General features: G+C 41.4%; 2 protein-coding genes across 4 annotated transcripts in view; one reads left to right on the forward strand and one right to left on the reverse strand.

Annotated features, from left to right (window-relative positions):
- The window catches only part of XRRA1 (X-ray radiation resistance associated 1), a 51,713-nt gene extending 44,730 nt beyond the window's left edge, over positions 1-6,983 (reverse strand). The window contains exons 1-3 of the mRNA XM_081061880.1: positions 6,855-6,983; positions 4,101-4,168; positions 1,554-1,651 (exon numbers count right to left, since the gene is read on the reverse strand). Of these exons, the coding sequence (XP_080918006.1) occupies positions 1,554-1,647 (94 nt within the window). The 5' untranslated portion in view covers positions 1,648-1,651; positions 4,101-4,168; positions 6,855-6,983. The remainder of the gene's footprint in view (positions 1-1,553; positions 1,652-4,100; positions 4,169-6,854) is intronic.
- SPCS2 (signal peptidase complex subunit 2) overlaps positions 1-23,701 on the forward strand; it is a 67,642-nt gene extending 43,941 nt beyond the window's left edge. The window contains exons 1-7 of one of the 3 annotated variants that reach the window (XM_081061877.1): positions 7,210-7,330; positions 7,527-7,719; positions 14,093-14,213; positions 14,318-14,401; positions 14,979-15,139; positions 17,385-17,519; positions 22,954-23,701. In XM_081061877.1, coding sequence (XP_080918003.1) covers positions 7,676-7,719; positions 14,093-14,213; positions 14,318-14,401; positions 14,979-15,139; positions 17,385-17,519; positions 22,954-23,140 — 732 coding nt within the window. In that variant the 5' untranslated portion in view covers positions 7,210-7,330; positions 7,527-7,675 and the 3' untranslated portion in view covers positions 23,141-23,701. Of the gene's footprint in view, positions 1-7,117; positions 7,331-7,526; positions 7,720-14,092; positions 14,214-14,317; positions 14,402-14,978; positions 15,140-17,384; positions 17,520-22,953 lie in introns of those variants that run through there. The other 2 variants (XM_081061878.1, XM_081061879.1) reach the window with 2 other exon arrangements.
- The last annotated feature ends 2,274 nt before the right edge of the window (positions 23,702-25,975 follow it).

Below are 25,975 nucleotides of genomic sequence, written 5' to 3' on the forward strand. Positions count from 1 at the left end.
TATACCTTTTTTTGGCACCCTCTGTATATATCTCCTATTGGTTCTATTTCTCTGGAGAATCCTGACTGACAGCATCCATAGAAATTTCTTGCCTATAACAACTATTATTGTGATGTTTTAATAGTGATTTTTCTACTTCCTCATTCCTTCTACGATTATTAACTGGAATTCTACTGTAAGAACGAGCTGTCCCTTCTCCTTCACTGATTTATGTATTCAAATATTTATTTATATCATGATGGGCTCATGGATATTCATTTATTTTATGGTTCACAACCCAAGTCTACCTTTATTTTGTTGCTCAGAGTGTCCCAGCATGGCCATTGGGAGTCCCTTCCGTTTGGCCCTTACATCTTTTCGACATGCCCCAGTCATTTTTCTGGGCGCTTCTTTACTTTCTGGTACAACATGATGCTCCAGGCTCAGTTTGTATTTTTCCTGCCCCAGCCCTAGAAACAACTTTTCCTCTGAGGAGTCCTGGCTTCTTTTAGTGGAGAATAGAAGTTAGAAACCAAGATCTAGGTGCTAGTATGCTCTTCATGACTGGGGGATCATTGCTCTCAGAGGACGAGAAAATACACGTACATATACTAACACACACAGATGCTCATGGCTCTATTTCTTTCTCTATCTGTCCATCTATGTGTGTATGAGCAGGGTACGGGTGTGAAATCATGAATTCATACTGAGAGCTCCATGGGAGGGTCTTAAACTGGTGGAGATTGAGAGAAGGTCTCCATGTGAAAGATGAAATCGCTCTAGAGAGGTGGGGAAGAGACTGGAGGAGAAGGTCCTTCCAATATGACATGGACTGAGTGACCTGCAAGTCATTTCATCTAGAGTAAACAAAGGGTTTGTCTCCCTTGCTCTATTTTTTCAAAGCTACAAATCCAACTCATTGAACCCATGTGTCTTTGGTAGTGTAGGCCTCCATGTGTAGGCCTCTGCTCAGTGTTATGAGGAGTCCCTGCCCCAGGGGTATTTTTAACTAGATAAATATTTGAAAAATTACTTAGTAGAATCAAGTTTCAGCTATTTTATTTAGAAGCTTGGCAGAATATAATGAATCACCAAATAAGAAACACAGAGAGGAAGATGGCTCACAAGAAAGGATGGGCACTGATGGTTAGAGTAGCTAGACATGTGGAAGACGTGGGAAAGGAGCTGGGCTTTGTGGGATGGGAAGAGTTTAGATAACTGGAATGAGGGGTGGGACATCCTGGGCAAAGGAAAAAAGCTATGTGAAGTGAGAGCATAAATAAAGGAATGGGGTTATACAAAGGAAAAGGGGAGGTTAGATTCTAAAGATAGAACAGCAGGTAGAAGGGCCAGCAATGAGAAGTCACTGGACAGAAGGGAAAATGGTTAGATGTGCACGTTAGAAGACTCCCTGAGACTGCTGGGTGCTGGAGGAAGATGGACTAGAAGGGATGGGACCAGGTGGGGCAGGGAACAGTAGTCAAGGGGCTGGGGAAAAAGAAGTGGATGTGAGAGACATTCTAAAGAAGGAGCTGGGTGTGAGGCAAAGGTACCAATTTGAGAAGTCACCTGACCTTCCTCTGGCATCCGAAGCAGATTTTTGGCTGGAAAGCAGTTGTTCAGGTAAGGCTTTCCATCGTCCAGGTGGTAGATTCCTGAGGAGGCCATCTCCCTGAGAGTCGAGGAAGTAGAAGAGTTAGAAGGTGCTGCATTGCTCTCGTCCCTAACCCTCTGAGCCTCAGTTTCCTCACCTGTAAAATGGGGGTAATAACACCTACCTTGATAGACAAATGAGAGAATCAAGTTACAAAGGTGGTGCATGGTACATATTAACTGCTCACTAGCAATGTTCTTTAACAGAATTCAAGGAAGGGGGTGCTCACATTTTGGGCAAGATGATAGGAAAATAATGAGATTTGAACTAGATAAACAGGATTTGAGGGATGAATTGAGTTTGCTGATAGAGAGCAGGATACGCATTGTAAACAAAAAGGCCACAGGACTGAGGACATGGTGGCAGGCATGTCTGGTGCAGTGAAGAAACCACCTCACCCAGGAAGGGGATGTGTTTGGGAGTCTTGGACAATAAGGCTGGACGGGAAGGATGGTGCCTGCTCCTGAAGGACCTTCAGTGCCAGGCTAGGAGCTCAGGTTTCTCCTTGTAAGTAACCGATGGCCATGGGGGATATCTGAGCTGGGTAGAGCCATGACCCAAGCTGTGCTTTAGAAAGAGAGGTCTGATAAAAATAATGCTAGGTGAAATGGGATTCCATTAACTGGTCAGAGTCATGACAATTCCAGTTCAGAAATACTGTTCCAATATACTTTTCTCTGTCTCTCACTGCTTTCATGAACCCTTTCATCGCTGCTCACCTAGAATACTGCACATCTTCTCCACTGAGCACGAGGCCAAACGCTTGAGCGTGGTCTTCAAGGCCCCTGGAGTCCTGTGTCCCAACCTTCCCAGCTCCAGTCAGCTCTACCCATCAGGTTCACAATCATTTTCTAGTCCCAAAACATTTAGTCTCATCTGCCTTTGTTCTTGGTGTTCCCTGGGCCTAATATAACCATTTCCATCTTGTTCATCTGGTTGATTTCATCCATTAAGATTCAGCTGAAATGCCACTTCTTTTAGGAATAAATCTCTAATAAAAGATCTAAATTCCTTAAACCTTGAGCTCTTAGAGATTTGAGATTTTTCTTTCAAGGGACCCAGTCATTCGCAGACCTGCTTGGGACAGCTTCAGACGCTTTGGGGCAGCAGAGGTTTGGGAACCTATAAGCTCTTAGGCAGTGGAAGAAATGTGGGAAGAATGTGGGGTCCTGGGAACCAGAACCAGATGGAGGTTCTGGGAACAGATTCAGTAAAAGGAAGGAGCAGAGTGGGAGCTGGGATCAGGTATCCTCACAAAATGTTTACTGGAAGTGACAAATATGAATAGTAGAGTGGCATAGTAGGAAGGGCAACAATTTTGAAGACAAGAGGCTTCGATTTGAGTCTAGTTTCTACCATTAAGCTGAGCAACCTTGAGCAAATCAGTTTATCTCTTTGTGCCTCAGATTTTTCACATATAAAATGACGATAAAAACCTAGGCCTTGGAGAATTGTTGTAAGAATTATATGAGGTAATAAACAGAAAAGAAAAGAGCTTCTTTCTAGACCCAGCCCAGATGCCACCTCTTCTACAAAGCCTTCACTGAACCTTCCAGAGGGAAACAATTGCTACTGTGATTAAACGCTGGAGTATTTCTTGTGTATCTCTTTCGTGGTGGAGCTTTTCTACCTCATACGATTACTAGCAATCATGAGAGGGTTTCTTCACTGGTCTATGAACTTCCGAGTCTGGAAACACGTCCAATTCACTGTCTTCCTTCCACCTTTGGAATACTCAGAGGAAACACCCACTCAACACATAGGAAAACACCCAATCAACATGTGTGAGCCAAATGAAGGATACAATGGTATTTCCGAGGCCCAAGGGTTTTATACCTGTCTCTGAGCTCCCTAATTAGACTCTAAGCTCCTCCAGAGGAAGGACAGCGTCTGTGATGTTCATCTCTTTAATTCCAACACCTAACACAGCACCTGGCACACAACAGATTCCATAATTACCTGTGGGATAAATGAGTGATGCTGGTATCTCCTTTGGTCCAACATAGGGCACTATGAATTTCCTGATCCTTGACCACCCCGAAAAGGGTTGGAGGCCCCTCCTATGTGTGCCCATGACAACCTGTACTTCTCCTAGTATATATAGTACTTATCATTTTATCATAACAGTTTGCTCCCCTTAACTTCCCATCTGCTATGGGGACTGTGATACCTTATTCACCTATGTAATCCCAGCGCTTAGCATAGAGCCTAGAACTCACTAAAAACGTGTTGGGAAGATGAATGGATTGAGGGATAAGTGGGGAAAGATCAATAGTGATTCAGCCATTCTGTCTTTTAGGAAATCTCTCTTGTGACCAACCACACCTATCTGCTAGATTGATGAATGAATGAATGAATGAATGAATGAATAGCTGGCTGGGAAATGTTAGCGATGATGGACTATTTGAGAAGGCTCAAGTAATTTACAGACCATAAGGACCTTGCTTCTGGTCTGCGAAGTACTTACTTGTTCTTTGATCTTGGGAAAAGTCCCTTGACTTCCTTTTTTGTTTGTTTCTTCGTCGGTTTCTTCACCTGTAAAATAGATATTATACTCCTTAGGCTGTCATTCAGAGCTCTTCACCTTTCTCTTATTATCCTACTATGACCTTTGTGCTCCAAAATGTGTCTCACCTGAGGCCTCAAAAAATACCATAAGACTCAAGAGCCCAGAGATAGACTGATATAGATGTAAAGATAGAGAGACAGAGACATAGATGGGAAGGTGGAACAGGAGACTAATTTTACGACAGTGGGGTGGGGCTAGAGCGCTGAAATAAGATGTGCAAACAAATAGGTAAGGAAAGGGTTGGTTTACATAATCATTTACACAAAATAAATTTATGCACAGTAACAATAGCAAAGACAAAGTTGATAGATAACACATAATCTGGGAAAAGATGTTTGCTATGCACGTAACACAATAAATGAATCAGACTCAGGCTCGTGGGGGACATACAGACCTGCACACAACTAATCATAGAAATACCAGTTCCCTATGAGAAGGTGTGGATTTACAACTAATGATCTAGGAAGGGCAGATAGCCCCCAGGTTACAGTGTGTAGAAAGTAACCCTGAGAGAAATGAGCTTTACCTGTATGGTGGAAAAAGGAAAGTTCAAGTTCCAGACTTAGAGGCTGCCTGCCTAGTTAGTTTCAGATTCCTCTGTTCTCTACCTCAAACTTCAAGCAGCTTACCTCAATCTATAGTGCCTCCCAGCTACACACACACACACACACACACACACACACACACACACACACACACAGAGTAATGCTTCTCATCTGCATACATTTGCTGTCCTATTCCCCCTCTTCTTTGCCTGGCTCTTGCAGAGAGCTTTCCTGTATGTCCCCTCCTCAGGTTGACGCTCTCTGTGCTACCCCCTCAGGCCCACCTCCCAATGGAGGCAATGTGTCCCACTGTATTATAATGGCCTGCTTACCTGTCTGTTCCCCACTCCAAATACCTCCAACCCCAGGCTGTGAGCCCGTCTAAGGCAAAGCCTGGGTGCTATCTATATCTATCCCCAGCACCTCATGCAGCTCATTGAAGAGGCTCACTGATTGTTTACTGAACTAAACTGAACCAGGAACACAATGCTATAGAGCGCTTCATTTTGTCTGCAAAGGAAGAAATAATGATCAGGGAAGTTTTCTCAGCGCAGGTGACATTAGAACTGGGACTTGAAATACAAGAAGTTATAAAAAATGAACAATAACAAAAAGCTAACAGGGGCATCTGAGTGGATTGTATCACAGAGGTGAAGAAATCTCATCTATTACTATTTAATGGTAATTATCAGATGAATGTTAGCTTCACTAACACAGGTATTTTGTCAGTTTTATTCAGGGATATATCCCCAGTGACGAGAACAGTGATTGTTACGTAGTAAGCACTCAATAAATATTTGTTCAATCATTTGGACACTTATGAGGGACTTATGGGAATAAAAAACAAGTGATGCAATGTAATAGAGCATAGTATAGTATAATCCTGTTATGTGATAACTCTAGGTCACTGGAGTAGTAGTTCCACGAGAGTAGGAAACAGGTCTGTCTTGATCCCTCTGAATCCCATAGTACAGTTCTAGGCAATACTGGTGCTCAAAATTTTCTGTGGGAAAAAGTAAATTAATAAAAATCTAGAATACTATTACATCCGGGAATTGCAAAAGGAGAGTGGCAGAGCTCTGATGTTAAAAACAAACAAACAACTGGCTTCTAAATAAGGTTCTGCTACATGCTATCTAGCCTCGGGTAAGTTCCTTGTTTTCCTCATCTGACAGGGCTGTCAAGAGGATGGGTGTAAAGGAGATGTGGTAAGTACAAACACATATACTCACACACAACGGAGTCTTACTCAGTAATAAAAAATAATGAAATCTTGCCATGTTAGAACATGGATGGACCTGGAAGGTATTATGCTAAGTGAAATAAGTCAGACAGAAAGACAAATATCCTATGATTTCACTTATATGTGGAATCTGAAAAACAGGCTCATAAAAACAGATCAAACTGATGGGTGCCAGAAGGGGAGGGGGGAGGGGGCTAGGGGGCTGGGTGAAAACGATGAAAGAGAATACAGCGGTACCTCGGTTTTCGAACATAATCCATGCCGGAAAGCCGTTCAAGTTCTGAAACGTTTGAAAACAGCCGACAGCTAAGCCTCAGGATCTTGCACTCAGTGGAAGTCGGTGACATGTTCGACTTCCGAGGCATGTTCGACTTCCGAGGCATGTTCGAAAACCAAAGCATTTACTTCCAGGTTTACGGCATTCGTAAACCGAAATGTTCGTCAACGGAGACGTTTGAAAACCAAGGGACTATAGTCAATATTGTGATAAGTTTGCACAGTGACAGATGATTACTCGGCTTAGGGTGGTGATCAGATTGTAAGGTATATAAATGTTGAATCATTGTATTATACAACTGAAAACTAACATGTATAATATTATATACCAATTATACTTACATAAAAATATAAATAAGGGCACATAGGGTACTGCCCAGCAGACAGCAGGCACTCAGTGAATGAGTTCTCCACAACAGGAAAACATTACTAACGGCTAAGATGACAGTAAGCAGAGAGAATCACTGGTAGGTGCTGTAACAGGGCTAGATAAGGATGGAGAACAAACTCCTGCGTCCCTTTTGGAAACGCTACATCTGAAGCGGGGGAGACTCTAACCTCTCACCCAAACTACGTTTCCAGCCTCACCTGCCTCCGGCGTCGTTTCCACCTCCGAGGCGTCGGAGGGGACGACGTCCCGGTCAGGCGGGCTGCGCGCCGGCGACCCTCCCGGAGAACTCGGAGTCGCTCCACGGTGGCGCTCGCCACTACCTTCTCTACCCCCTTAGTAACCGCGACGCGGTAGCTAGCCTTGTAGGCGGCAACCGCGGCCAGACCGTCTAACTACTACAAATCCCGGCAAGCCCCGCGGCCACTTCTGATGGCAAGCTCGTGTCAGCCGGCAGCGAACTACGGATCCCGATGGACTCCGCGCGGCGCGTCACGCAGTCAGCTTCAGCCAATCGGCTTCGGACAAGTAGGAGTGGGAGGGAGACGCAGAGGCAGACAAGATGGCGGCGGCGGCTGCACAGGGCGGGAGAAGTGGTGGTGGCGGAGGCAGTAGTGGGGCTGGCGGTGGCCCCAGCTGCGGGACAGGCAGTGGCCGCAGCGGCTTGTTGGATAAGGTAAGGAGCCGGTCCTTGGGGACAGTCGAGACTTCGGGAGGCCCGGGAGGCGACAAGCCCCTCGTCCCATCCCCGCCCCTCTTTTCTTCTGCGGCTTCCCGGGGGAGTCCCCGGTTTGGTTCACGGTAAAGCGAACTTTACCGGCGCTTGTAGCCCGCTCTCTCCACAACTCAAACCCGGGTTCTTTCCTGTTTAGGTCTTCTTTCCTTCTCGGAAGTGTTGCTGGTCCTTCATGCTGGCCATCACAGCTGCTTAGGATAACTTGATTATTCCCACATTTCAACGTGGCTGTCGCTTTTTCCTCGGTGGTGGTGGGGGCTACTGTTGAATGTGCTCATGTAACCGATGGGGAATACTGAAGCCCGAAGGAGTGAAGGCAGCTATTCGAAGTCAGTAGTCCCCAAACTCCCCACCGCGACCACCACCCTGGCGTGTCGCTGCAAGATTGCAAACTCCTCTTTGGCCTTTTGCTTATTGAAGTTTCTAGGCGTTTTATCACGATACCCCGAACACCGAACTTATTTGTATCTTTTTTTCCTCTCACCATCTTCACCCTCCCCCCTTGTTTTCTCCCCCTTTTCTGCCTTCAAGTGCATTCGGATTCATGAGTTGGCTGCTTTTTTTAAAAGCTGTGGTCCTAGCAGTAAGGGCTTGCAAGAAAAAGAAAAGAAAAAGGAAAACTGCTCCTGAGTTAGCCCTTCTTGTCCCTTGCATAGCATCTTGGAAGAAACAGTTGCATGAAGATGTGGGTCCTCGTACTGGTTCTGCGTCCGCTTAGCTGTGTGACCTTGAAATATGCTGATCTCCTTGTCTGTCTCATTTCTGAAATGAGGGATTTAGCCTCGATGTACCCTAAGGTCCCTTCCAGTTCTCTGATGGTAGGGCCCTGAGCCGGTTTGATGAGAAATGTTAAGCATGGGGTCTTTAATGTAGTAAACAGGATTTTTTACTTTAATTGAAAACAGCTTTCAGACCAGCTTTCAGGTGTCCATGTTCCTAACACATGGTAGGTGCATAAGAAATGGGTACATCATCATATTGTGGGGTTCAGATCCAGATCTTTTTGCATCTCTTTTTTGGGTGTCACTGGTTTTGAATTACATGGTTGTCCCGCTTAACTCTTCTTAAGAGATGGGAACATGTTCTGTAGGTTGGCATGGCAAATTGCTCCTAGCCATGTGAGCGTATTGGGAATGGATGGCCATTTTCGTACACAAATCCTGCCTTCCTGCTGGGTGATCACCCCACAGCCTGTGCTCGTCCTATCCCATTGACTGCTTTTGTTCTTCCCTCTATTTGATCATCACCAGCATACATTAAGCATAGGCATATTGCTAAGGTAGTTATTACTGAAAAGTATATGGCGTCATTGTATTATTGAAAGAACCTGGATTTGGGGATCATAAGATTTGGGCTCTGAAGTAGCTCTGCTACTTTCAAACTGTACGAAGACTTAATTAACCTCACTGAGCTTCCCTTTCTTCATCTGAAATGTTCGGGTTTGGGGGAGAATTAAATGAGATGATACACATGAATTATCTCTGTAATCTATAGCGTCGCATATAAATGTGTGAATGGCAGAGGAATACATCAAGACTCTTACTGTCAGAAAGTACTCAGTGTTGGTGAGTATAGGACATGGGGTACTCTAAATATTAAACATAAAAGTACTTGGTGTATTGAATTGTGTACTTTTATTTACAGAAGTTCAATTGAGAGAGGCACAATGATAAGAGGGTGAGGGTCCCAGGGGATGACCTCATGTCTGAGAAGAGCTGGGACCTTATTTGGGGGTAGAGAGAGAGGGAAGGCATACACAAGTTAAGAATATGCTTGAGCAAAGGTACACAGAAGGTGCATGATGTTTCTCAGGTAGTGAGTTGACTGGATGGTTCTCTACGAGACCTGTGGTGACAAAACTGAGGAGGGCATGGATTGCTTGAAGTAGGAGTAGGAAACTGTCAAATGTTTTTGAGACTAAAGTGGCTTTAAGAAAATTGTTCTGATAGTTTGGAGAGGTAGAAATTAAAAGCCTTTAATAAGGCTTTATACCAGTGTCTAGGGTTTTATACCAGTGTCTAGGGTTTATATATAAAAAGAAAGACAAGTTTAAGTTCTAGTGCAGCATGTTAAAAGCTTCATGGCCTTGGATAAGTTACTTGGTATTACTGACCTTAAATTTCCATAAGTAAACAATGTGGATGCCCATATATACAGGTTTTTTGTAAATATTAAATTGTATACTGTGTTTCCCCGAAAATAAGATTTAACCAGAAAATAAGCCCTAGCATGATTTTTCAGGATGACATCCTCTGAACATAAGCCCTAATGCGTCTTTTGGAGCAAAAATTAATATAAGACCTGATCTTATTTTGGGGGAAACATGGTAGTATTGGTAAATGTTGGTTGTGAAGAGCTGTAACAATAGAATGAGATGATGAGAACTTCCAACTTGAATAGCAAAAATAGGTGAAAGGCCCCATAAGGGAGCACTTGGAAGAATTAACCAAGAAGTGAAATAGAAAATAAATCAAGAGCTGTTTATGTGTTTTCTTGGAAAACTTCATTTCTGCCTTACAGTGCAGTGTTCCCCTTTTGAATTCTCTAGCACTTGTGGCACATGGGAATTAAGCTGTCCCTTACTGACATACCATCTTACATTGTTATACCAATTTGTATTTGTCCAGTTTCCCGAACTGTAAGAGGTTCTTACAGTTCTCTGTAGTAATTAACACATAATAAGTACTTGCAGTATTGAATTTAGTAGAGAAAAAAACTTCAGATCTGCCACCTCAGTCTTCAGAAGTAGCTTTAGCGATGGCTTCTCCAATTGTCTGAAAACTGAGAACATGGGAAAAAACTGTTATTCTCAATGGAGCAGGATCTGAATGAATAGAGAAGCTTTCGCTGTGTGGGAATAAGAGACTGTTACCTTACAATCTCTTTAATTTGATTTGCCTTGATTTTTTGGAGGGTTTTTATTTTATTTCCTGCAGCTGCAGTTTCACTTGGCGTAAAGAAATGTAAAAGATGCAAATGTGCTTACCGCTTTCCCCAAGCAGATGTGAATTTCTGCTTCTGTGAAACTGACTTTTAAGAACAAAGCAATTCTCCTTTCCTGATCTTAAAAATAGGTATGCAAATATAATCTTCCAGCCTCCATCACAGAGTAACTCAGATCATTGCATTAAGTTATTTTGCCCAAAATACATCAAAGCTCTTTGTTCTACATAGCAGGCTGTAAAGAAAAATTGATTGCTTAATTTATTTTTGCTATTAAAATTGATATATGGTATTAAACGATGCTTTCCAGAAGCTGTCCCCAAATCCTTTTAACTTTGTACCTGGATCTCTGTCTCCTGGCCGGATTTGTTTTGGCTGTTAAAATTGTTTTGGCTATTAAAATGTGATATTAAACCATGCTTTCTAGAAGCTGTTTCCAGACCCTCTTAACCTCATAGCTGGATTTCTGTCTCTGCTGAATTGTCAGCTTAATTTTAAAGGCCAGCTTTTATATCTTAGTAGTTGAGAACACAGGCTCTGCAGCCAGGCCCTCTGTCTGTCTTTGCATCCTGTCTCTGCCACTTACCAGGTGTAATGTTCTTGGGCAAGTTAATACATTTCTATGTCTCTCAGTTTCCTCATCTGTAAAGCGGGGATAATACATAGTAACTACCTTAAAAGGTGGTGTCTGGCACATAGTAAGTACTCAACAAAATACACATAGCTCCTGCCTAACTAGCTATATATTCTGGGCTTCAACTTCCTTAGATAAATATTTTTCATAACATGATTTGGAGACTGTCTACATCATACTCCCTTGGGGTTCTAGTTAAAAAAATACAGATTTCTGGACCTCATCACAGAACTGAATCAGATTCTCTGGAGGTAGAGCCTGGACATCTGCATGTTTTCGCACACGGCTATTTATTCCTTCTACATTTTAACAATTACTTGCGAGTTGAGAATTATTGTCCTAGATGACTTTTTAAATACCTCTGGTTCTGACATTCTAAGTTTTTTGTTTTGTTTTTTTTTTTTAACTAATCTGCTTAATCAGTAGTGTTTTTTCTAAAATGTTTGTAATGAGACCTTGAAGCTTATGCGTTCCAGCCTCATTCTATAGACACGGACACAGTTGGAGAGGGGAGGATGAAGTAACTTGCCCAAGACTGCACAGTGAGTTAGTAACAGTTCCGGAATCTGGATTCCCCAGTTTTTAACCCAGGTCTCTTACCTTACTTAGTACATTGCCTCTCATTCTGGAGCAGGCCATATGCTAGCTAATGTAGTAGTGGAAGGAACATCTGTTTTGAGATTGGAAAATTTAGGCTTAAGCCCTGGCTTTGTCACCCACCAACCATGTGTCCATAGATAGGTCTTGTGTCCTCTTTTACTCTCAGCGATGGTGTCTTAGCTTGCCAGACTTGTGGGTGATATGCCTGTTTCCTGACCCAGCTCTGACAAAGACAGTGAACAGTTTTGTGGCATTACTGGAGAGAGAGAGAGAAAGAGAAAGAAACGAGGTGCTGGCTTTTTACTGTTGTTTTGCAAGCTAAACTTTGAATATCATTTCAAAACTCATTATTTCTTTATCAAAATATAAAACTTTTTTTGTGTCAAAGGACATTATCAAAGTTTAAAGACAACCTACAGAATGAGAGAAAATATTTGCAAATCATACATCTAATAAGGGTCTAGTATCTAGACTATTAAAAAAATCTTTAATTTGATAATAAAAAGACAGTCCAATTTTAAAAAGAATAAATAAAGGATGTGAATAGACATTTATCCATAGAGGACATGTAGATGGCCAATAATCACATGAAAAAATGCTCAACATCATTAGTCATTAGAGAAATGCAAATCGAAACCACAATGGGATACCACTTAATACCCTCTATAATAAAAAATAACCTATAATGTAATAAAAAATAACCAGTGTTGGTGAGGGTGTGAGAAATTGGAACCGTCATATACTGCTGGTGGAAATGTAAAGGGATGCAGCCACTTGGGAAATCAGTTTATCAGTTCCTCAGAAGGTTAAACATAGAGTTACAATATGACTCAGCATGTTCCACTTTAAATATAAACCGAGGAGAATTGAAAATGTATGTCGCACAAAAACTTGTATGCAAATCATCATAGCAACATTATTCACAATAGCTAAAAGCCGGAAGCAAGTCCAGTATCCATTGCCAGATGTGTAGATCAACAAAATGTGGTATATCCATGAGATGGAATATTTGGCCATAAAAAGGAATGAACCTTGAAAACATGCTAAGAGAGAGAAGTCAGTTACAAAAGGCCGCATATTGTATGATACCATGTAGTATATGAAATGTCCAGAATAGGCAAATCTAGGCGGACAGAAAGTAGGTTCGTAGTTGCTAAGGCTGGAGGGTGGCGGGGAGGCGATTGACTGCTTATGGGTATGTGGTTTCTTTTTGGGGTGATGACAGTAATTCTGGAATTAGATAGTGGCGATAGTTGCACAGCCTTGTGAGTATAATTTAAAAATACTGAATTTGTACATTTTAAGATGGTGAGTTTTATGGTATGTGAATTATAGTTCAGTTTAAACTCTTTAATCTTTGCAGTGTGTATGGAGTAATCTTTGAAGCTTCATATGATTATTACTGTTAACTACTTATTCATCATGTAGCACTGATATCACAGAAGTTAATAGCCTCCATCTGCCCAGGTCCCTTTTTTAGCTGTTATCTGCTCCATTTCTCTGCTGCACCATTTCTCTGCTGTGACCTCTTCTTGTCAAATCTCAATAGTAGTTTTTTTTGTCAATTCGGTCAATAGTAATTATTAGGTCAATTTCAGTAGTATTTGACTCATTGATAACGTCTTTCTTGAAATATTTTCTTTATGTAGCTTCTAGAACACTACTAGGGATCTAGTTTTCTTCCTCCTTCACTGGTCTCTCTGTCTTTATGGTTGTTTTTTTGTCTTCTTCCTAACATATAAATATTGGCAAGCCTCTGGCCCTCTCCTCTATCTACACTCATCCCAAAGAGATACCCAGTGTCATGGCTTAAATACCATCTATAAGCTGATGACTTCCATATTTATATTTCCAACCTGTACCTCCCCTGAGCCCCAGACTTACATGTCTAACTGCCTACTTGCCATCTCCACTTAGCTATCTATTAAGTATCATACATATATACATATATAAATAATACTATTATAAATGCTGCTGCAGTGAGTAGCCTTGTGTATTACGTCATGTGTATGCAGATATGGAACAGTCCCCTGAAGCGGGAAGTTGAATCCAAGGTGCTAAATTGTCTTCTATAGGTATTGTACCATTCTGAACTTCTCCTGATAGTGTGTGAGAGAATTACTTGCGTCTCAGCAGCACAGGATTTGGTAACCTTTCGCAGCCTCTATAGATGAAAGAAATTGAAGCAGGGTTTGCTCAAAATCATATAACTCACTGGTGATAGAACTTGGTTTTTAATTCAAAATGTTCTTTCCAGTAGACCACACTGGATTTTGCTGTTCACCTGTAGTTACGACATGCTGGTAAAACATAAAAGTTGTTAGCTGACAAAGATGTATTAAATGAGAACTTCATTTTGTTACTGTCTGAAAGTCCGTGGATCTATATTTTCTGAGTTTTGTCCCAGAATGAAAGGGTGACCAAGGGGAGCTCTTTCTAGACTCAAGTTTGGATAGAACGGGGATGGGATATGTGTTCGCGCTGGTCTCTGTGGCCCACATAGTGGTTTGGTTTGGGGCTTGTAGATTCTGTTTTCTTAGCGTGGAGACTGGCGACATCATAGGAGCATCACCTGATTCGAGTGACCCTCGTCTCCTTCACCTTCATTTTCAAGTGTTTTGTCTTTTAGCTGCCCAACATCAGAAGGTAAATGTCACCTACACTTAAGGACGCTCTTACGGAAGTAGTTCATATTCCTCTCAGTAAGATGCCATGTCTCTTGATGCGCAGCTGTTCTGTTGGTTTTACAGTGGAAGATTGATGACAAGCCTGTAAAAATTGACAAATGGGATGGATCAGCTGTGAAAAATTCTTTGGATGATTCTGCCAAAAAGGTACTTTTGGAGGTGGCGGTCTGTTAGCATGTGTACACCTGATGCCCACCTACAGGATCGTTTTCTTCTGTGACATGGAAATACTCTAGTTCTCAGTGTTAGGAATTGAAGCAGAAAGCAGTTTCTAAAATCCTTACAGTGTTTGCAGGGGAACATGTGTTAAAATATAAATGTTAGCTACCTCAAACTTCTCAAGCTCTCTAATGTTTGAATTCCAGAAAGCTGCTAATCTTGTTTTTGAGGTTAATTAGCCTAGAGCCAAGAAGGTTGAGGTAATATAAGACATTCATCCATAATTGGCCATCTCTCCATTTAAAAGGGGAAAAGAAAATTTTAGCTTCATCCTAGGGAAAAGATTGAGGATTTTAAAAAATGTATAAGAAGTTCATGAACTCTTTCTCCGGGATCTATTGTAAACAGCTGAGTTTTCTTTTGCTTGTAGTGGTAAAATTCTGATTGGAGAGAACTATGTACTTGGTAATTTATAATGCATAGCTTTTATCATAGAAATTAAGAATAAAAGCAGGTTCAGGAAGTAAGCATTACTGTTACCATGATTTCTTGATCTTCTCACTAGGTACTTCTGGAAAAGTACAAGTATGTGGAGAATTTTGGTCTCATTGACGGTCGCCTCACCATCTGCACCATCTCCTGTTTCTTTGCCATAGTGGCTTTGATTTGGGATTATATGCACCCGTTTCCAGAGTCCAAGCCTGTTTTGGCTTTGTGCGTCATATCATATCCTTTCTTTATGCTCAGGTTTGTTTTCTAGTGACCATTAAAATCTCTGCTGATGTCCTCTCCCATCTCCCTACAAAAAAACAAACTTTGATCTTGGGGCCTGCTAATGTTAGAATTTAACATTATCAGCTATGAGTATCTGTAAATTTATGTAGTAATGATCATTAATGTTTTAGATTTAATGTGGTTATTTTATCTTCAATTCTATTTAGTTACTAATGTAGAGGTTATTATAATCCAGGTGTGCGCACCTGAGAGCAAAACACACAGTAATAGTGACAACCCAGCTTTTCCTATTTCTAGTGTAGTGCTTCTCCCATTCGGCTGGGTTGCTTCAAGCCACATTCCAGGAAGTTAGGAAAGGATCAGATTTGGGAGATTCAGGTCTGCATCGGGTTTCCTTGAAGCTGAGGGGCTGACTGGGAGTTACTGAACATGAGGTATAGGTGTAGCTTGTGTTTTAACAGTGGAAATAAGAACCTCTTCTGGAGCTAGAGAACCTGGGTTTGAAATCCAAGCTGTTTTGTGATCTTGTGCTAATAACTTAACTTTTTGAGACTGTTTGAATGTTGCTCATTTATAAATATAGGTAATACTCAGAATTATAAAGATTAAATGAGATCTTCTATAATGTGTTTGGTATATCATTGGCTCTGAAATGTTTTTCTTTCCCATATCCTTTTTATGATAAATGGTAGAATCATGTTTGTTACCTCCCCAGCTTGATTATTTCTCAAAAATCTGACTACATAGGACTTTTATTATATAGTTACTATTATCACAAAAGTAATAAATACTCGTGCATGTTCGTAGTAACAGTTTTCTTGAGGTTCCCACTCCTTCCCCCTCCAAGTCAATCTGTACATACTGCACTTTTCTTTCTTTTTAATTTAGAGATGTTGGATGTCTTTCCCTATTGGATTATACAGGTCGACCTCATTCTTAATAGCCACATCGTGTTCTGAGAGGCTGCCATGTGCCGTTACTGTACTAGCTGTTTAAAACAAATCATTTTGGTGGGCAGTTGACTTTTCTTGACAATGTTATCACTACCTGAAATATTTCTAAAAACTCCACTTTGGGGATTTTTCTTCAAAGGCAGTTAGCAAGCCATTTAATAAAGCAGGTCCTGATCAAAAATGGTATCATCCAAACTGGTCCCAAATCATAGCCCCCAGCCATGGCACCTATAAATCATCCAAGTATGAAATTTTTCACTGTTAAGGCAGTTCCAAAGAATAAGACAGTTCCCAAAGGTGTTCCAGAGAGATTTGAAGAATGAGAGCAACAGTAGTACAAAATATGGCCTCCCAAGAGAACTACCTCGATGGAATTTCATTTGTTCGGTTATATTTGTTTAAATCAAAAGAAGATCTTGCCATTTTTATAAGCATGCCAGTTTTACATATGTTAGTAATGACTACTATTATGTCTTCTGTGTGCTAGACACTTTAAATATATATATACACACACACACACACACACACACACACACACATATGTCATCTCTAAATCTCATGACAATTCTAAAGAGTCAGTGTTATCCCCATTTTAGAGGTGACCATTAAGCCTTGGGGAAGGAAGTAATTTGTCAAGGTTACATTGGTTAAAAGCCAAGATTCAAATCTAGGACTGCCTCACTCCAAAATCCACACACTTTGCACTATACTTTCCTGCTTCCCACTTTCATACAATTTAAATTGCACAATGTACACAAAGCTTTTGTGCCCGTTTCTCGCACATAGTAGGTTCTCAAATATGGTAGTTAATATGTCAAAAACTGAACATAATAATAAGCCTACAGGTATATAGGAAGTAATTGTTCTCATAGTAAACTAATTTGAAGTCACTCTTCTAATGACCCTTAAAATTGGTTGAGCATGGTTAAGTCCACTGTGATTATTAGTTTTGTATTTTATAGAGAAATAAGCACAAGTCTTGACATGGAAGGTAACAGGGTCTTATACATGTTATCCTTGAACAGAAAAGATGGGAGCTGGTTTCTGCCTTTTCCCTTTTTCCTTTCTTTCCTTTTGAGGTGTTCTTTGGAGAACTAACCAGAGAGAGCCTTGCTTCTTTTGGTACATAAACATAAGGTTGAAAATGAAATAGCTAAATTTTTAGTATTTTTGCAGCAGGACAAAACCCTTCTTCAGTAATTTTTGCAGCCCTTGCTTGTCAGTTTGTGTTATTTCTCTTTTGTGTGTGTTCGTGTGTTTTTCCTCCTTAACTTGATTTGAACGTATTTTGTGATGATGGGGATCCTGACCATTTATACCTCATACAAGGAGAAGAGCATCTTTCTCGTGGCCCACAGGAAAGATCCTACAGGGATGGATCCTGATGACATTTGGCAACTGTCCTCCAGTCTCAAAAGGTATGACTGTCCTCACAGATTCTGAAATCCTGGTGTTGGATTCTCCATGGGTGTCGAGTCATTATCGATGATGGACTGTTACATGCTTACACGATGCAGATCTTAGTGCTAGTCGTGTAAAATGAAGAGAGAGGTATGAAGGATATAGAAAGTTCTTCCCAGCATTGCAGTTCTGAGAGATTACATTATCACAGATGTGCTCTGAGGAGAAACTCTGGGACAGAGTATTACACTTTGGTGGAAGAATGAGGAATGATTCTCTTTTTCCTTGTGGCTAATCAACTGAGTCCATGAGAGTGCAGAACTAGAAAGGCCGAAGTTATCGTTGCCAGTTCGAAACCAGTTATCGTTGAAGAACCCCCTTAGCTTCTATTTCTTCTGTGATCCTGACTGTACTCGGTGTCATCAGGAATCTCTGAAGCAACATACCAGGCAACTCAGAGAAGCACAGTTCAGTCTGTTTCTGATCAGCCCACTGGCTGACACCTGAGGCCTTGCTGGGTGTACAGAACAGGGTTCAAATTCCAGCTCATTTCTTTCCAGCTGTGTGACTTTTGGTACATCAGGTAAACTATTCGAGCTTTAGCAGGGTCAAAAATGACTTGTAGAGTTGTTGGGAAGATGTACTAATTATAATAATAGCAAATTTCTATTGCGTGTGTGGTGGGGGCTGTGCCAAGTGCATCATCTCACATAAACCTTAGAACAACTCATTTGATAAATAAGGACACAGGCCCAAAGGGTTTAGTTAATTATTCCAGGGTCATAACAGCTCCAAAGTGAATTCTAGCAGGTATTCCAGCCCATGTCTGAGCCCAGCATCCATGCTCTTAGTCACAATCCTAAAAACACACGGCATAGGTCCAAGCGTGCGCGCATAGTATATTTATAAATATAAATAGAGTATATTTATAAATATAAATATAGGTAATACTCAGAATTATAAAGATTCATTATAAAGAGCATAGTAGGCTCTCACACTATAAGTACAGTTATTCACGTGTGTGAACGTAGGTATAGCGTCAGCACGAAAAAGCTTCTCATGACCACCTTGTGGAGACGCTTGTGAGGAGGGGCCGACCTTCGTTCTGATGCTGCCGCTGAGTTCTCGTCTCCTCCTGGCCCGGCCCCGCTGCCCATTTGGCCTCGGCCATCCTAAGTCCACAGCCCGAGCCAGGCCACTGAAGCAGAGTTATAGGATTCTGGACCCTTACAACATCTTGATTTCGTTCTTCTCATTCTGACATGTATTGTTAAAACAAGCTTTATTGAAATACAATTCACATGTCATACAGTTTACCATTTAAAGTGTGCATTTCAATGTTTCTAGTGCGTTTGCAGATATTTGCAACCATCACCGCAGTCAGCTTTCGAACATTTTCATCCCCTCAGAAGGAAAGCCTGTACCCTTCTCTACCGTCTCCCGAACCCTCCACCCCCACAGCATTAAGTAACCAGCAATCTTCTTTCTGTCTCTCGAGTCCCTGTCCTGGATATTTCTTATGAATGGAATCATATAATATGTGATCTTTGTGAGAGGCTTCTTTCACTTAGTATAATGTTTTCAAGGTTGTCCATGTATCGGTATTTCATTCCTTTTTATGCTGAGTAATGTTCCACTGCACGCACATACCATATTTTGCTTATTCATTCATTAGTTGATGGACATTTGAGTTGCTTCCACCTTTTGACTATTACGAATAATGCTGCTGAAAACATTTGTGTCCAAGTTTTTGTGTGAACATGTTTTCAATTCTCAGGTTATACCTAGGAGAGGAATTACTGGGTCGTATGATAATTCTTTTTAAATTGCTTGAGGAACTGCCAGACTGTTTCCCCACACAACTGCGTCATTTTACTATCCCATTAGCAGTGTGTGAGGGTTTCCTTCTTTCCACATTCCCTGCTGGTTTTTACCAACTGCCACATTGTTGGTGCCTGTGGAGAGGAAATGTGCCACTTCTATTCCTCCTGATGGCATTTAAATATAGACCTCTTCTCTTTCCTTGAAGAAAGCTCCTGGTTCATTGGCACTCTCTCTAACGTAGTTCTGCTTAGAAGTCTTGGTGATTCAGTATCCAAGTAGGTGATTATTCCAGTACTCTGGACTCTCACTTTTGCTTTCTCGTTTCTGATTACCTGTATCTTGTTTTCTACCATGTCTTGAACACATTTCCTTGGATATACCCTAGACCTTGTTATTACTGATAACTAATTACCTTCAATAATTTCACTCTCTGACCATCGCTTCCTATTTCTCTTGTTTACCTCCTTCTAGTTCTCTTTTCCTAACGGTTCTTCAGCCCCTGTTGGCATCCATACGTCACCACCTTTGCACTGCCCCTCTTCCCCTCCCTGCCTCCTCACCCAGCTCAGATGCCATGGCATTTCTGTAGTCCAGTTACTCTCTCACTGTTCTAGAGAATCTTTCATATCTTCTCCTCTTTTCCCCTACCTTTACTTTCAGCTCCTTTTGTTGCTAAAAAGATAGAAGCAATCAGTACTCGCATCATTACCTAGAGTGCTTATCATACTCTGGCTGCTTTCTCAGTTCCTATATACAGCCTCCTCTCCATTTGTCTATGACATTCTTATCCTTTCTCATTTGCTTGATGTTTCCCTTTCTGATAGATTATTCCTTCTGCCATACAGACCTGCTGTAATTTCTCCCAGCTGAAAAAAAATATTATTTTCCCCTATTCTGCTCACACGGTCTTCCCATTTCTCTGCTTCCCGTTCCTTCTAGTCCTATTATCTCTTGGATCTTCTCTTGTCTTCACTTCTCTTTCCTCATTATACTTGACCTGTCAGCAGCATTTGGCTGAGAGTGGATCACTCTCTCCTTGTTACACTTCTCTTTTTTTAACTAGGTTTCTAGGATACCACATTCTTCTAATTTTCATCTCCCCTAATGTCTGTTCTTTAGTCTTTGTGATTCTTCGTTATCCCCTTTCTCTAAATTTGAAACGCCACTTGTGCTTGTTCCTAGCACCTCTTCTCTATATTCTCTCACTAGGTGTAATCTTATCTAGACTTTCAAGCATCTATATGAAGATCTCTAAATCTATATTTTCAACTCTGAATTCCAGGTATATCCCAGCTTTCTATTTGATATTGGATCTTAATGAACACCTCAAAATTAACACGTCCAAAACCTAACTGCTATCCCTCACTTAAACCTGCTTTTCTTCCAGCAACTCCATCCTTTTAATTTCTCAGACCAGACCTCTGGAAATGACTCCTCTTAGTCCTTCTTACAATCTGCCAAAATCTGTCAGCTCTACTTTCTAAATATATTCAGTCTGACCTCTTACCATCTCCACTGCTACCATCCTCTCTGTTAGGTTCCTGTGATAATGTCCTAATGGACCTCTGCCGCTTCTCTCCCTGCCCATAGTCTATTGCCAGTACAGTAGGCAGAGTGATTCTTTTAAAACTTAAGGCAGATCAGCTCAGTCCTCTGCTCAAAACCCTCACTCAGAGAAAAAAACTAAAATCTTAAGTATAGCTTAGAAATCCGTACCTTTCTATTCTCTGCACCCCACACACATAAGCCAACACACCCCTCATCTCCTGCAGCTCTTTCTTAGCCTCTCCCACTCTATTATGTTCTCATTAGCCTCATTTCTGTTCTTCACACATGCCAGGTTCTTGCCTCAGGATCTTTGCATTTGCTATTTCCTCTGCCTAGAATATTCTTTCTCTGGATAGCTTGTTCTCTCACCTTCTGTAGGGCTCTGCTCAGATACCAGCTTAGTGAAGCCTTTTTCTGCCTACCATATTTAAAAAACATATTTTTTTTACTTTATTGTTGGTTTCCTTATACACACAAGAAGTCCCAAAAGTCAGGGATTTGTCTATTGTGTTCACTGCTCTATATCTTCAGCGCCTAAAACTGCCTGACATGCATAGTTGGGGCTGAATAACGTATTTATTGAATTAATGAGTAACTATTTCTAAAATGCATCATTAGATCCCAACTCATCAGATCATGTCCTGCCATCAAAGCCATGGAACTGCCAGTGGAATTGTCCAAAAGTCCAATTGTTTTTGAGATCTCAGCAGCAGTTGGTGAGAGTTTGAGAACAAATTTTGAAGTATTGAAAATAGTTCAAGGACTTTCATCCTAGCTATCCCAGTTGGGAGTAACTGTCTACATGACAGCTTATTGAGCTATGATTTTTTTTCAGCACTGGTTAATGACAGGCACTGTTTCAACCATAACAGCAATCCTGAAAAGTAGGTGGTAGTTTTCCTATTTTAAATGTGCAGAAATAGGCTCAAACAACTGCTTCCTCTAGAGCAGGGGTGTCCAAACTTTTTTCAACGTTTTTCACCAAGGGCCATATGCGGTAAAATACACAGACAGCCGGGCCACTCACTCGAGGTGAAGTACGTATTGCCTCACCTGGTTTATTTAAGTAAACTAAATATAGTTTTGGAATTTGCTGCGGGCCAATTAACAATGGATCATGGGCCGCAGTTGGCCCGCGGGCCGCAGTTTGGACACCCCTGCTCTAGAGGAACTACCAGCTTGACAGTCCACTGAATATGCCCTAATTAAATGGAGGCAGAAACAGGTGGGAATTGTGGGAGAAATGTCAGCCTGCCAGAGGTCGATGTTATAAACCCTCTTGAATGGGTGGAAGTCGTAAAGTAAGATGCGGCTAAAGAATCTCTGGAGTTCATGTCGGAAAAGACATCCCTGGCCTGGAGTCAGGTAGAACCTTGGAGCTAGATTGGTAGTAGGGTATAAGGACTGAGCGAGCTGGAATTGGGAAACAGCTGTGGAAACTATAGTGTTCCTCATTTCGTCAAAAATTTGATTGCCTGCAAAGTGCCAAGCTAAGAATAGAAAACAAGAGAACATCCTCGCCCTCGAGAATCCTTGAGCCCAGTGAAAAACGCATAAACAAACATCCCTTGAACAGGTAACGGCACGGACAGCATCAATCCTGTCGTTAGACCTGGCATGTGACAGGCACTCATTATTTGGCTATTGATTGATGGTTCTGTGGAAGACAAAGGGGAATCAAACTCTAACCCAGTTTGGGTGTGTTTAGGCTGACTTTCCCAGGGACGTTTATGCCCAAGTATAGTACTAACAAATGGGAATTAGTCAGTTGAGATTGGAGATAAGCATCTGCTAGGAAGACGCTGCTAGCATAACAAGTGTGACATCCAGAGGTGAGAGAAGATGGTCCATATGGCTTCACAGTCTATAATAAGGTAAAGGGGCTGCGTGGTAATTAAATCAGGGAAGACACGGCAACACCTACATATGAGAACTTGTATCTTGAAGGCGGTTAGGAGCCCCTGTTTTTTTTTTTTTTTTCTGGAAGGATAAGTCTGTGTGTAGGCATCTCGGCCCTGGTGCTCTTTTGTTACTGGTTGAATCTCTGTGTTTGGTTTCTGATGTATTATCTTTGCTTAGGTTCGATGACAAGTACACTCTGAAGCTGACCTTCATCAGTGGGCGGACAAAGCAGCAGCGGGAAGCTGAGTTCACCAAGTCCATTGCTAAGTTTTTTGACCACAGCGGAACACTGGTCATGGATGCCTATGAGCCTGAGATATCCAGGCTCCATGACAGCCTCGCCACAGAGCGCAAAATAAAATAGCCGGCTCTGAGAGGAGCCGACTTTCTGCAGGATCATGTGAAATTACGGGGTGAGGTGGAAACAAGCAGAGAACTTAAAATGGATAAAGTAAGAAATGTTAAAAATGTCCCTGTTTTGTCCTGAAATTGTAGTCCATTCTGGATGAATAGGATTTTCTAGCTCAGATGTGAGACATTTTAGCGCTGATAATCTAGCTGTAGCCTCCTTGGTCTGCCGATTGCATTGTTTTTATTTGCTTTTCTGGAAAAGCATTTTTGCTAAAAGCCGTCCAGTCTGTCTCCTTGTCTAGCAGTATAGCTTTGTGCCATGCAGCATTTGAAGACTCGGTTTTTGAAATTGCTGCTCTGTTGCTGACTTTATTGTGTTAATTCCTGTTTCAACATCTGTTTCCCTTGATTCAGGACACAACTTCTTGTGTACATCTTTACACACCATTTTTGTGTGTGTATATATCTGACTTGGAGAGAATTGGGGGGGGAAAACACAGCTTTTTAATTTGTTTAAAACAGACCTGCCTGTTACATTTTGTGCTCTTAATCAATTAAAGAAGCGCCAATGACATTTTTAGTTTTATATTGTCTATGTTTTTCACTAGTATATCCATGTTGATTTGTTTGTGTCCTTTATTAACTGCCATTTTCTAAAATTTTTTTCAATAAAAGGAAAGAAGCTGTGAAAAAGTGGAGTTTTTGGTGGGTAGTTTTGATGGAAGGAGCAGAGCACCAAGTTAACAGTCTTGCTGTAGGTTCCTTTCATTTGTAGTCTGTTTCACTGATCACAGGCCCCTGAGAGCCTGTGGGGAAGGAACTGCTAGCTTTCCAGTGACAACAATGACACTCAGTGCTTTGTGTCAGGTAGTGTTCCAAGTACTTTCCATGTATTAACTCACTAATGCTCACAACAACCTTAAGAAATAGGACTCTTGTTATCCCCATTTTGTAGCTTGAGAGCAGAGGCACAAAAGTTGAATAATTTGTCACACGCTAGCGCTAGAACTGAGATTGAAACCTGGGTAGTCTGGCTCCAAAGGTGTGAGCAGCATCTTTCCCAGTATTTTCCCACTGTGGTCAGAGAAGAACGGGGCACCTGCCTAGATCCTATGACCCATGGGAATATTGCCCTTACAGAAGTACAATTCCAGCTAAACCTGGCACCTAAAACCAGGTTCAGTTTATAAAAAAACATGCTTATCCCGTTTTCCTGACTTGGGAATGTTGCCCTATCTAGCGCCACACAGTGGGAGATTATGGGACATCACTGGATGGGAGTAGAAGCCTTGGATTCGATACTCGTTATTCCCGTCAACCTTGGGTAAGTCATGTACAGGTAACCCCCGTATAACACGGTTGTTAGGTTTAAAGTTCTGCAGTCAAATCTGACACGACGTCCACGCTCAAATGAAAACTTTCAAATGAGATATCTTTTACTCTTAAAAGCTCTTATCACGTTCCGTGTTGTTCAGGGATTTCCTAATTTTGACGAGATATTTTTTGCTCTTAAAAACTCTTATTACGCTCCATGTTGTTTGGTGATTTCTCTAATTCTCAAACTTATAGATAAGTGCTGTGTTATATGGGAGTTACCTGTAATTCTCTGAGCTTCTAGTCTCTCCCCTTTTAGATGATAATCCTGTTCTGTCATCTACTTGAAGCTTTTGAAGGGGTGTAATTGGATAATCGTAGTTTTACAATGAAGGACTTACTGTTAGACACAGGTCCCAAGGCTGTGGTGTACACAGGGAGTGACCCTCTTCACGGTGACTCCTTGGAGTTCTTCCACACCAGGTGTATCTTTTTCGTGACATATAAACATTCATCTTCATTTTTTTAACAAAAATTGAATTATGTTGACATAATGTTTTATAGTTTGCTTAACTTAATATTTGGGAGTGCTTTCCCTGCCAGTATACATAGGTCAAAGTCATTTTTAAGAACTGAATAACATTCCGTAGTAGAAACGTTTTTAATTTAACTCTTTCCCTGTTGATAGATATGTTTGTTGTTTGTTTCTAGCTTTTCACTATCCCAAAGGAAGAGTGAGTTTGGGAGAGTGGGGGGAAAAATAGGTTCTTAAGTGAGAGATAAGAGACCTGGGTTGTTTCCAGCTTTATTCTAATTTGTGACCTTGGGCAAATGCCATTCCTTCTCTAGGACTATGTCTGAACCTGTCAAAGAGGTTTTAGATAATGTATCCTTTTGAGATTATGAGGTCTCCTTACCTTCCAGAAATACCTGCATACAAAACATTCCTTAGGATTAAAAAGAGTATGAGTGCTATCATCTTTTCAATCTGTCCGTAAGCCCCACTTAGAGATTTCTGCAGTTGCATGGATCTCTCAGGATTTTCCTGTGACTCCAGACACCAGGCGGTATCAACTTGCTGAAAAAGTGGATTAGCGTTTAGTAATCCATCCCAAGCCCCATCCTGCACTTGTGGTATTTTAGCGCAGGTTCCCATCACTTGAACCGGCTTACTACCTCAGCATGGGTGCATTTTATGAGGCTGCAGAGTGTCTCTGGCCAGCTTTTGACAACCTGTGTCATCTGAGGGGTCCCTCCAGCCTGCTTTGAATGCTGCTGGGTTGCTCTTTGCCCTCTTTAGTAGGTCTGCAGCGCCCCTCCCACAGGGACACCCTGACATCTGTCACATTTTCCTCCTGGCTCTCAACAACTCACATCTGCCTAACATGGATTTAGTCTTTTAAAATACAACTGCTGAGGAGAGTGGGGAAAATAGCTAATGTTTTTCATATTTGCAAGTTTCAACTGCTCATGTCTATTTGCTGTTTGGTGCTTTTTTATATTTTTGGAAACAATCTTTTTTGCTTCAGAACAG

The sequence above is a fragment of the Rhinolophus hipposideros genome, assembly GCF_964194185.1.
Source record: "Rhinolophus hipposideros genome assembly, chromosome: 10".
Lineage (NCBI taxonomy): Eukaryota > Metazoa > Chordata > Mammalia > Chiroptera > Rhinolophidae > Rhinolophus > Rhinolophus hipposideros.